Here is a 13,755-nt window from a genome sequence, read left to right on the forward strand (position 1 = left end):
ATCACCTGGTGTCTGGCTCTAATACCATTTATAACGGTCCAAGCCCATCGCTAGTAAATATTGCCTCTTTGTACTTTTCCTTTCGGGGTTTCCCTAAAAAATTTTAAAACGTGTCTACTACCCTTATAAAGGGTGTTTCGTTCTCTTTCGAGATTTTCACATCATCTTTTCGGGATATTAAAAATTTATATAAAGATCGAAATAAAAGGATCAAAAAGGTCATCCCTTTTAGTTTCAACTTTGTAAGGAAGATACCAAATACATTCTCGTTCATCAACATCTTTTCTAAACAATAGTTTGTGACCACAACTTTGTATTCTTTTTCCTTTCTTTTTTTTTTTTTTTTTCATTATCGTATAAAAATTAAAATTCATATTCATTCATTGTTATGTATCACCGTCAACCTCACAATTTTAAAAACATGTCTATTAGGGAGAGATTTTCACACCCTTATAAGAAATGATTCGTTCTTCTTGTGGGACCTCACATTTTTCCACGTCAATTGGATTTAAGATGAAATCTAATGTTTATCGAATGGATATTCCGTCTAAAATTGAGATTCGACCTAAGAGTAACATACCTAAAGAGATTAAAATATCATCACTAATTAACTAGGTCAAGCTCGATATGTGCCCATTTTCTAGATATTTTAGGAAAATGATTTCTCGAGGTTAAACGACAAAGGGTCTCGTCCTTTCCCACACGACTTAATTTGAATCTTCTATATGTAGGTTCCGATAAGGATGTGTTATATATATATATATATATATATATATATTAATTTCATTTTCGAATATTTTTATTTTTGTCTTTAAATTTTCACAAAATAACAAAAATTGTCTATGACGACATAATTTCGAATATTTGTATTGACAGGTGAACATGTGTGTAAAATGATGAATTTCTTCGTATTTCTATTTAAAATATTGTCTTTACATACGGACCCTATGAATATTTATTGTAAAAGTGTGTTAAAACGCGTTTGTTAGGGAGAGGTTTCCACAGTTTTATAAGATATAAAGGGTGTTCCATTCTCCTCCCAAAACGACGTGGGGTCTCACAATCCACCCCCTTCAGGGCCTAGTGTCCTTGCTGGCACTCGTTCTTTTCTTTAATCGATGTGAGACCTCCCACCAAATCCACCCCCTTCAGGGCTTCAAGGCTAGTGTCCTTGTTGCCACACTGCCTTAAAGGGTGTTTCATTCTCCTCCCTAACCGAGGTAAGATCTCACAATCCACCCCCTTCAGAGCCCAACGTCCTTGCTAATACTCGTTTCTTTCTTCAATCGATGTGAGACCCCCACCAAATCCATCCCCCTTCAGGGCCTAACGTCCTTGTGGCCACACTGGCTCATGTCCACCCCCCTTCAGGGCTCAGCCTCCTCGCTGGCACATCGCCCATGTCTAGCTCTGATACTAACTATAACGGCCCAAGTCCACTGCTAGCCGATATTGTCCTCTTTGGACTTCCCCTTCCGGACTTCCCCCTCAAGGTTTTTAAAATGCATCTTAGTGAGAGATTTCCGCACCCTTATAAAGGATGTTTCATTCTCCTCCCAAACCAACGTAGAATCTCACCTTTAATCTCTTGATCGAAAATATATAGCTCCATTAATGGAGTACCCAAATTGACTTAGGTTTAATTTTAATAACTTGAATAGACTTAGATTCCTAAAATTAAAAGGCTTATCTTCTCCTTTACATACCATGGGTTATAGATAATTTATTTTTAAAACATGATTTTAATATTTACATTAATATTCTCTTTGGACCATTGACCAAAACCATGTACATCAAATAAATATTAAATTTCTCATCATGAAAGTCGAAAATTGCTCCGAATTAGCCTATGCATAACCCGTCTTCACATCGATAATGCATAAACTAAAAAATTCAGAGCTATATTTAAAAAATCTCACCGTTAGCAGACATTATCCCTTTTGGTCTGTTATGTGTCACTATCAGTCTCACGGTTTTAAAACATGTCTATTAGGGAGATGTTTCCACACCCTTACAATGAATATTTCGTTCTCCTTTCCAACCAATGTGGGATCTCACAATCCACCCCTCTTGGCGGCCCAACGTCCTCGCTGGCATACCGTCTGGTGTTTGACTGTAATACCGTTTATAACAGTCCTCAATAAGAAATGCTTCATTCTCCTCTCCAACTGATGTGAGATCTCACAATCCATCCCATGGGGTCTCAGCGGCCTCGTTGGCACACACTCTGGTGTCTAGCTCTAATACCATTTGTAACAGTCGAAGCCTACCGCTACCAGAGATTTTCACACCCTTATAACGAATATTTCGTTCTCCACTTCGAATGATAGATAACTTATGATTAAGTATAGACATAACCCTAATAAACTACGAGCGTAGGGACCAAATTCATATTTAAACTTTACAAAAAGACGTTAATATAAAAATAAAAAATTAAATTCTAAGATATTCGGGACGACCATGGCAACAAACGACACGTGTATTATTGATTCGACTCATATATTCGTTCGTGTCGAAGCGTTTAATAAAATAAAATTAGGGTTTTGGTTACTTTAGAGAAATGGAATAGAACCAATAAAAAATTGAAAGTGAATGGTCCTTAAAATTCTCAACATAATTTCTTTTTGGAGAATTTAAAAGGAATCTTAGCTTTAAGCCTTTCCTTATCTGCAGGTCTTATCTACTCAAAAGACCATTATTTTAATTACTTACATTAATTTTATATTTATTATTAAAAAATTACTATTACCCCTAATTTATCTCATGCACAAATTTAGAATAAATCTTCGACTTTTCAGATATTAATATATGAAATATTTACCCGTTCAAAAGTATAGCGTTAAAAATTTTCATAGGACGAGACAAAAAAATATAGTTTTCATGGGCCGAGCGGGATTTTAACGTTTTTCTAGTTTAAAAAATATAGTTAATTTAACATTTTTTACTTAATTTTAATTTTTTTTAATAGTAGATATGGACGGAAATAATTTATTTACACTCCAAATAAATAATTTCTTTAATTTTATATTCCGATATAAAAAGAAAAATGAATTATAAATATATATATATATATATAAAAAAGCTACATTGTTCATTAGAATTGGCTTTGGGCCTTTCTTGAAGAGGGCCCGAGCCATCTCGAAAAGCTTCATTGTGTTAAGACTTACGAATCACGGGAAGATTTCAGGTAGGTAATTTCTATAGGGTGTAGACATTTCGAAAAGTAACGGAAGCTTACAAAGATTTTCTTGAATAAAACGGAGATTGACCCTTAAACGTAACAACAAGAAGATTTTGGTAAAATTAATAATTTAAAAGTAACAATTTAGGTTTTATTAATAATTTAATCATTTTAATAAAGATGAAATTTATAGTAAAAAAATGATAAAAATCAAACCGTTACTAAAATATTATTAAATTTTTAAACCATATTAGAACGTATCATACACATAATTAAAAATTATGTTGATTAATTCTATAAATTAAAATAAAAATCTCGAGAAATATATTCAAAATAAAATTTAAAGTTCTTTTATATCGAAAGAAATTTATTAAATACAAAATTAAAAAATAAAATAAAATAGGTCTTAAATATGGCGGGTTAGTTGGGCAGTAATAAAATATTGGCAAAATATTAATTAAAACCACGAAAATGGATGAATAATTATGTAACATCCAAATCTTATAATTATTCCCGACCTCATATAGGATTGTCTCGATACAGATCATGTTACCTAATTATTTTAAATTGTTAAAAAATTATTTTTATAAATTAAGATTTATTATGAATAAAATGTATTTTTATCGATAATAATAATTATTTATTTTTTAACCTTTCTTAATAATTATATATTTAAAATATTATCATTAATGGAGATGGTACGGGTTGGAGGTTGGGCAGTAAGTATTTTAAATAGTGGCAAACCATTAATTAAAACCACCAAAATAGATGAATAATTATGTAACATTCAAATCATATTTGGACCAAAAACTTCCTTTTCAAGCTTTATACATTATAATTAGTTTAAATTCGACATTTAATTATCTCGATAATTTTTTTTTTAACATATTTATTGAGTTACCGACAAAAAAAAAATATTGGTTCCATCCATTCTTAGTTTTAAAGTTCTTATAATTGAGTTACCGAGAAGAGATGTATTTTGTTGGTATAGATAATAACTATTAATTTTTTTTTTTTTTTTTAGTATTTTGTAACAGTCATATCCTTAGAATAACACTCTCGTTCGAATGTAGTCTCAGTTCATTCATATATTTCTTTTTTTTACTTGAGTGTCATTGATATGAATCAAAACATCAATCAAAACATCAATCATGCAATATAAACTTTAAGGAAGATCCGAAGAAAATGTTGTTCAAATTAGGTTGCAATTCATTCTTAAATGATTACAAATTTTGGGTGGATGATAATTTAGAGTTACATTTACATAGTGACTAATTATGACCATAAATTATACGGAGTGGTTATGAAAGTTACAGCTCTTAAAATAACTCACGGACCGTTATGAGTTTTGTTTGAGGTTATATAAAGTATGTATGTTATCTCTGTAAAGTAGACTGAAAAAATACAGTGCTTTCCTTTAGCCAAAAGTTAAGTTACTTTGCAATTCTACGTAGTTTAGATGGCATGTTTAGAATCATTTGACATGTTCTTATCTGTAACGGCCCAAGTTCACTGTTAGCGAATATTGTCCATTTTAGGCTATCCTTTTTTAGCTTCCGCTCAAAGTTTTTAAAACGCGTTTGCTAGGAGAGGTTTCTGCACCTTTATAAAGATTGTTTAGTTCTCCTCTTCAATCGATGTGGGATCTCGCATATTCGATCAACAAGATAATCTGAATCTTACTTTATTTGTAGTGCAAAACAAAGCATTTAACTCTCACGACCTGGCAGGTGACATTAAAAGCATCACCCAACCAACAAAGCCATGCATTTATGGCCTTAAAACCTACCAATCCCATCAACATTACTTTCCCTCTCTATATAAACCCCACAATCCCCAACCCATAAGCTCAAACTCTTGCACTAAATCCTCAACGAGCTTAGATTTGAGCAACACCATGGCGAGTAATGGCATGATCAATGTCAAGATGGGTTTGGTTGTGGCGCTTGTGTGTGGCATCATTATGGGTGGAAGGGTGAGCGAGGCGGCCGTGACATGCAACCAAGTGGTCAGCGACTTGGGTGCGTGTGTATCATATGTCACTGGTGGAGGGACGCCGTCTGCAACATGTTGCAGCGGCGTGCAGGACCTGAATAAATTGGCAAGCACAGCGGCTGACCGACAGGCCGTGTGTGGATGCTTGGAATCGCTTGTCAAGGGGGTTTCTTATAATGCTCAAACGCTTGCTAATGCTGCTGCTCTTCCGGCTAGGTGTGGCGTCAAGCTTCCCTATAAGATCGACCCACGTATCGACTGTAGCACCATTCGTTAGGATGTTGTACGTATCTAAGTCCAGCTGCAATGCTAGTAGACCATGTTGTCGTGTCGTAACCATCGGAGAATAAATGAAGGAAAAGTTTTATGTATTTCTAAACTAATGTGGTTTCGTTCTGTTTTGGTATCTGATCCAATTCCCTTGTATTTGGTCGTTTTACACTCGGAATCCAAATATATATTAGTAGTGTTTACTTATTATCTGTTAAGAATAACGAATCTTTACAATGGTATGAATCCACTTCGAGACTAAACTCTTTTTTTTCGAGATTCTCGAGATGTTTAGATCAAATCAAAGGAAGATCGATTATGGATACATTTCAGCTCCTCTTAACTTGTTCGGTATTAAAAGTTAAGTTTTGAAGTGATATTGTGAGATCTCACATCAATTTGAGAGAGAGAGGACGTTGAGCTCCAAACGGGGTGAATTGTGAGATCCCACGTCAATTAGAGAAAGAAACGAAACATTCTTTATAAGAGTGAAAATCTCTCTCTGTTATACTCGTTTTAAAAACCTTGAGGGAAAACCCGAAAGAAAAAACCTAAAAAGAACAATATTTGTTAGCGTTTGAGCTGTTACAAATATGATAAATCTAGCGAATTGGATCTAAGAACTCTTGTAAAACCCTCATGGATATACAAACTCCTAAAATCTCGGAATCAATATGATCTCATCCCAAATGATTGTAACCCTCAGCAATTTGACCCAACAATTTTATTGAAGAATAACACCTTTAGATCTCACTATCCGAGAACCCGAAAACGACCCGAAATTAATCCAAGGGAAAATAAGACTCACATTATCTTGTTGATCAAATATCTCAAGATAAGAACACACGTTCAAATCACTCCATATAACAACAAATGAAGCTAAAAAAAAGTTGGTCAATAAATTTGTAGCCCGAACATTTCGTTTATAGGTTAGAGGATTTAAATTTCCTTCTTATAATTACGATACCGCTACCTAATTATTATCTTTATTATTATTATTATTAAATGTTTGATAGGCAATTGGACAGGTTTAATAACTCGAGTATAACATAACTAGTTCAGACCGATTATTATAAACTCCGTCAATAAATAAATATTTAAAAGTGGCGAACCACCCAAGAAGATAAGTGGGCCATCCATTTTAATGCAATTATAAAAACAAACTATCATTTATTCTTACCCATTTGTTCTAATCTTTTTAAATAGATTATGAACATTTTGAACTAGTTGAAGCATTATATGTCTATATATATGTGTGTGAAATTGGGGCGGGATCGGGAATGGAGAATGTGGTAACACGTTCATATGCTTAATTAAATTTTTTTTTAAATTTCTTTTTTCCCATTATCTTTTAGTACGGACGTGTACATTACGATATCTATGTTTGCTAAGATATTATGCTAGCCCTTTTTCTCTGTGGCATTTGGCAGCATGAGTAGGCCAACTCGACGAGTTAGGTCTAGGGGGTATGTATACATGCTCGCCTGTTGGGTCCATGTGCGTGTGTGTGAGCCGTGTGTAGAGAAGTACTACAGATTTAACTCTGCTCGGACTGGAATGTAGAGCCCAAGACCATGCTATGATTTTTTTTTATGCAAAGATAGGTCCCACCCTGATTGTTTGTGTTTGTATTTCTCCACCTTGGGAAATGAAGTATATACTGCCAAGAACCCTCTTTGTTGCTCATCTTTTTCGTAATCGCATGTTCTTTTGGTTTTCTTTTCGGTATATCGTTGTTTCGTTAATCAAAATTTCGTATCTATGAAGTTATCAAAGGGAGAGAAATGATAGTTTTTACCTAATTGCTTACTCGAGAGTTGGAGTACTGGTTCTCGAGGTTGAAACTTCAATCATAGAGCCTTAAAGTATTCAAATCTCGAAGAGTCTTTCGTCTTTAAGAAGTGTTCAATACCCAAAGATAGTCTTTAAGAAATGTTCGGTACCGAAGGACGAGTCTTCTAACCATAATTTGGCGTGGAAATATGTTTCTTTTAATGTTGACCCCATTTGATATGCCAATTTAAACCGGTTCGGTTGAGAAAGTAGGAAGTTTGATCAAAAGAGAGGTCTATTGGGCTTCCTTTCATCCTACTTGAGCGGTTTGAAACAATTGTAGAATATATTTTCTAACGACTTCAAGCCGACATTTCGACTAATTCGACTTGGGTTTGATACGCTTGGACCATTTCTTACTATTTTTCAACTCTTCGGAAGGTTTAAGGTTAGTAGGACTACTTTTAGCTACTTTAAATTATTTTGAGTTGAAGTTTAAATTATTTTATGCAAAATTAGGTGACTCCTTTAGGTATAATTAAATTTCAGAGACTAGCGTTAAGGTAGTATCAAGGGGTCGTAATAGCTTCGACCTAGGCTAACCAAGTAAGTGACTCTACTATCAGTTTGGTTGGAAGAATCGCTTTATGTATGATGACTCGTACCTAGTGGCCCTGCATGTGTCATATGTATGATATGTTTTGATATGTCATATTATGTGTGTTGGCTTTTTGGCCTTGATCTCACTTTAATTAATTTCAATCAATTAATTGATGTTTTGATGATAACAAACCTACTTTTTAATTATTAATTATTTTCAGTATTTTGAACTGTCCACAGTATAAGGTCGGGAATAACAATTTCAACGACTTTTCAATCACTCAAATCAGAGCTAAAACGAAGAAATTACAGTCGAGACAACATACCCGACGTGATGATGTGGCAGCAAAATCAAAATGATGGACAAATCAAAATATATCAAAGTATGACATTTATGATTTTGGGAGAGTAACAAATGGTGGAGTTTTTCTTATTACTATATTTTTAAATAAAGTTATTTTTACAAAATATAAATTTGAATCTAACCGTTACTCACATCGATTTTTATTATTACTATATTATATTATTATATTACTATATTTTAAAATTTTGGTAGTTACTCACATAGTTTTTATTATTATTATATTATTATATTTATAATAAATTTTGAATTTCATTTGACCGTTACTCACATAACTTTTTATTATTATTATATTATATTACTATTATATTAAAATTTTGAAATAAATGAATTTAGAAAATTTTCTTATTTATTTACTTTTAATCTCCACCTTCCATTATTCCTAACACAATCCAATGGTCAATATTCAATCCTACATTTTGCCACTTTTCTCCTCTATATAAACTCATCTTCCCCACATTTTAAAATACACAACTTACATACATTCTCCAATCCTCATTTGTTCAAAGTCTCCATTGTTTGTTGCTCTCTCCAAGCTTACAAGTTTATTTCTTTTCATCTTATTCTTGAGAGGGATTATTATTGTATTGTGAGGAAATAGTTGTGAGTATCCCAAATTGTAAATCTACTCTTTGAGAGAGTTGTGGTGTGTTATTATCAAACTCAAATACTTGTATCGGTTTGATCCTGCGCCGTGGAAAGGATTGAGTTTGCTCTTGAACTCGTAAAAAGAGCGGTGTAGCGGTTTGACTCAGATCCGTGGAAAGAGTCGAGAAAGTTCTTTATTCAAATTCCCAAGAGGCGCTTGGGGAGTGGAGTAGGTCGAGTTTGACCGAACCACTATAAAACTACGGTGTCATTTTCTCTGACTCTTTTCTATTTAATTTCAAAATTATTATTGTGATTTATTGCATGTTCTACTTGATTATTGTTTTGACTTGAATTACTTTGTTATAGTAATTATCATCTTTTACTTATTTGTAAAAAGTTTCATCATTAGAAAAATTAATCACGTTTAAACACTTTTATCGTTAAAACCCTATTCACCCCCCCTCTAGGGTTGCCATACCGATCCAACAATTGGTATCAGAGCAGGTTGCTTTATATATTTTTCATATAAGCTTTATTGTTTAAGCATATGGCAAACCTACGTGTTAATAGTTGTTTTAGTGAAGGACAATCAATCTCTAGGCCCCCTTATTTTGATGGAACAAATTATATATATTGGAAAGCTAGGATGAAAATTTATTTGCAACATATTGATTATCAATTGTGGTTAAATGTTAGTAAAGGTCCTTACATACCAATAAAAATTGTTAATAATATTGAGGTGCCTAAAATAGAAGAGGAATTTGATGAGCATGATAAAAAAAAATGTTCTCTTAATGCTAGTGCTATAAATGTTCTCTATTGTGCCCTAAGTAATGATGAGTTTAATAGAATATCTATGTGTTGTTCGGCATATGAAATATGGAAAACTCTTGAAGTAACTCATGAGGGAACAAACCAAGTTAAAGAAACAAAAAGTAGCATGTTAGTTCATAATTATGAACTATTTAAAATGGATGATAGTAATGAAAGTGCAAGTGATGAAGAAGTAGCAAATATTTGCTTCATGGCTCATAGTGACAAAGAGGATGAACAAGAAGATGAACAAGAAGATAAGGTAACTCTTGAATCTCTTTCTTATCATGAATTATTTAAACTTGTTGATGAGATGCAAATTGATTTAGAGAAACTTAGTTCAAAGTATATTGTGCTTAAAAAGAAATATAAGACTTCAATTATTGAAAATAAGTCTTTACTAAATGAAATTTCTTGCTTAAAAGAGAAGGATCATAATATTGTTAAAATTGATGTACCTTGTGAAAAGCATGTATTTGATTGTGATGAGAAAAATGCATTAATTGATAAAGTCAAGTCTCTTGAGAATGATTGTTGTGAAAAAGATAAATTAATTAAATTGCTCACAGAAAATGAATCAAATAATTTGCAAGAACTTGGTAGGGCTAAGGAATCTATCAAAATGTTAACAATCGGTGCTCAAAAATTAGATAAAATACTTGAGGGAGGTAAGTCATATGGTGATAAAAGAGGATTAGGCTATATTGATGAATGTTCTGCACCTTCAAGCTCTAAAACAATATTTGTTAAAGCATCCCCTATCTTGTCTAAATCTAACAGTAAATTTGTATCTAAGTATGATAAATCTAGATTTGTGCCTATATGTCATTATTGTGGTGTTGAAGGTCATATTAGACCTAAGTGCTTTAAATTGAAAAATTCTCAAAACATTCCTTTAGGAAGAAAAGTTTCTCAAAATACAAAATTTAACAATATTTTAGAAAATAATTTTTCGAATAAAAATAGAATACACAAATTTAGTCCAAGAAATAAATTATTGCATAATGTTGTTTGTTTTTCATGTGGTAAGTTTGGACATAAAGATTATTCTTGTTACTTATCCAAATACAATGTCTTTAATATGAATGCAAATATGAAATGGATTCCTAAATTTGTGAACACTAACTTTCTAGGACCCAAACAAGTATGGGTACCAAAATGTCAATTTTGAATATCTTTGTTTTTAGGTTTGTTTGAAAGCCTCCAAGAAAAATAAGTGGTACTTGGATAGTGGTTGCTCAAGACACATGACGGGTAATCCATCCAAGTTTGTGGATCTTTCCAAGAAGGATGGTGGCTTAGTAACTTTTGGTGATAACAAGAAGGGTAAAATAATTGGTAAGGGTACTATAGGTAATGACTCTTGTACTCTCATTGAAAATGTATTATTAGTTGATGGTTTAAAGCATGACTTACTTAGCATTAGTCAATTATGTGATAAAGGTTTTAGAGTTGTATTTGATAAGAATAATTGCATAATTGAAAATGCTAGTGATAAAAAAGTTTTGTTTGTAGGAAATAGAGATGATAACGTGTATACTATTGATTTGAATGATTGTCCTACAAATGATAAATGTCTTTCGGTTTTGCTTGATAACTCTTGGCTATGGCATAGAAGACTAGGACATGCTAGTATGTACTTGATTTCAAATATTTCAAAAAATTCATTAGTTAGAGGTCTTCCTCAACTTAAATTTGAAAAAGATAAAATTTGTGACGCTTGTCAAATGGGTAAGCAAACTAAGTCTTCTTTCAAATCTAAAAATATGATTTCTACTGTTAGACCTCTTCAACTACTCCATATGGACTTATTTGGCCCTTCTAAAATAGCTAGTTATGGAGGAAATTATTATGCTTTTGTTATAGTGGATGATTTTTCAAGATTTACTTGGGTTTTGATGATAAAACATAAGAATGATGTTTTGAAAAGATTTGCTAGTTTTGTAAAAAGAGTTCAAAATGAAAAAGGATTTTTAATTACTAAAATTAGGAGTGACCATGGAGGAGAATTTGATAGTGTTGCCTTTGAAAAATTTTGTGAAGATAATGGTCTTTCTCATGACTTCTCTTCTCCGAGGACTCCTCAACAAAACGGTGTGGTTGAAAAAAAAAATCGTACTTTACAAGAATTTGCTAGATCAATGTTAAATGAGTATGATTTACCTAAATATTTTTGGGCGGAAGCCGTTAATACCGCTTGTTATATTTTAAATAGAGTTTTAATTAGACCTTCATTAAATAAAACTCCCTATGAACTTTGGCATAACAAAATTCCGAATGTTGGGTATTTCAAAGTTTTTGGTTGTAAATGTTTTATTTTGAACAACAAAGAAAAGCTTGGAAAGTTTGATTCAAAAACGGATATTGGTATTTTTCTTGGCTATTCATCTACTAGTAAAGCTTATAGAATTTTCAATAAGAGAACTCTAGTTATTGAAGAATCTATGCATGTGGTATTTGATGAATCTTGCAATAATATTTCTAATGAGTCTATTTGTAGTGATGAGTTAGAAAGAAATTTTGGAGATTTACTCGTTAGTGACAACGGCAAAGAAATGGTTACGAGTAAAGAAGAGGTGAGCTTAAAGGAAGAAGGTTCTTCATCAATGCCAAAAGAATGGAGGTATGCCTTGTCTCATCCCAAAGACTTGATTCTTGGTGATCTCGAACAAGGTGTGAAAACTCGCTTTTCTATTAATTTATTTAATAATCTTGCTTTTGTTTCTCAAATTGAACCAAAAAGTCTTAAGGATGCCGAAAATGATGAGTTTTGGATTTTAGCCATGCAAGAAGAGCTAAATCAATTTGAAAGGAACAAAGTTTGGGAATTATTGCCGAGGCCATCTAATACTTCTATTATTGGAACCAAATGGGTTTTTAGAAATAAAATGGATGAAAATGGGAATATCATTCGAAATAAAGCTAGGCTTGTAGCTCAAGGTTATTGTCAAGAGGAAGGCATAGATTATGAAGAAACTTTTGCACCCGTTGCTAGATTAGAAGCTATTAGAATGTTACTTGCTTTTCTTACAAAAATTTTGTATTATATCAAATGGATGTGAAAAGTGCATTTTTGAATGGTTATATTATGGAGGAAGTTTATGTAGAACAACCTCCCGGATTTGAAAATGGATTATGGAGGAAGAATTTCCTCATCATGTCTATAAGTTGAAAAAGGCTCTTTATGGCTTAAAACAAGCTCCAAGAGCTTGGTATGATAGACTTAGTAATTTTCTTATCGGGAATGATTTTAAAATGGGCAAACTCGACACTACACTCTTTATTAAGATTAAAGAAAATGATATGCTATTAGTGCAAATATATGTGGATGATATCATATTTGGTTCTACTAATCCTTCTTTATGTGAAGAATTTGCTAAATGTATGCATAATGAGTTTGAGATGAGTATGATGGGAGAACTTAGTTTCTTTCTTGGACTTCAAATCAAACAACTCAAGGATGGTATCTTCATCAATCAAGAGAAATACACTAAAGATTTGCTCAAAAGATTCAAGTTCAATGGAGGTAAGATTGCAAGAACTCCCATGAGCACATCCACTAAGCTTGACAAGGATGAAAAAGGTAAAAGTGTGGATATTAAAACTTATCGAGGTATGATTGGATCTTTACTTTACTTGACCGCTAGTAGACCCGATATTATGTTTAGTGTGTGTCTTTGTGCTAGATTTCAATCTTCTCCTAAGGAATCTCATTTACATGCGGTTAAGAGAATATTTAAATATTTGCTTGGAACTATTGATTTAGGATTGTGGTATCCTAGAAATGTTGAATTTAAATTGGTAGGATATTCTGATGCGGATTTTGCCGGAAGCTTACTTGATCGTAAAAGTACTAGTGGAACTTGTCAATTTCTTGGTAGTTCCTTAGTTTCTTGGTTTAGTAAAAAGCAAAATTCGGTTGCCTTATCTACTACCGAAGCGGAATATATTGCTGTTGCTAGTTGTTGTGCTCAAATTCTTTGGATGAAACAAACTCTTTGTGATTTTGGATTAAAATTTCATAGTGTGCCTATATTTTGTGATAATACAAGTGCTATTAATTTAACTAAAAATCCTATTCATCATTCTAGAACTAAACATATTGACATTAGACATCATTTTATTAGAGAGCATGTGCAAAATGGACATATTATTCTTGATTTTGTAAACT

The 13,755-nt window shown here is 32.5% G+C and overlaps 1 protein-coding gene across 1 annotated transcript; it reads left to right on the forward strand.

Annotated features, from left to right (window-relative positions):
• Positions 1-5,015: 5,015 nt before the first annotated feature.
• On the forward strand, positions 5,016-5,656 carry LOC111781761 (non-specific lipid-transfer protein 1). The gene has a single exon (XM_023662452.2). The coding sequence runs from the start codon at positions 5,079-5,081 to the stop codon at positions 5,451-5,453; it is 375 nt and encodes a 124-aa protein (XP_023518220.2). The 5' UTR covers positions 5,016-5,078; the 3' UTR covers positions 5,454-5,656.
• Positions 5,657-13,755: the final 8,099 nt, after the last annotated feature.

This window comes from Cucurbita pepo, chromosome 19 (genome assembly GCF_057944985.1).
Source record: "Cucurbita pepo subsp. pepo isolate OVF chromosome 19, ASM5794498v1, whole genome shotgun sequence".
Taxonomy (NCBI): domain Eukaryota; kingdom Viridiplantae; phylum Streptophyta; class Magnoliopsida; order Cucurbitales; family Cucurbitaceae; genus Cucurbita; species Cucurbita pepo.

Bases quoted from the DNA above. Each gene is read 5' to 3' on its own strand.
- LOC111781761 (XM_023662452.2), top strand. From the start codon at position 5,079: ATGGCGAGTAATGGCATGATCAATGTCAAGATGGGTTTGGTTGTGGCG.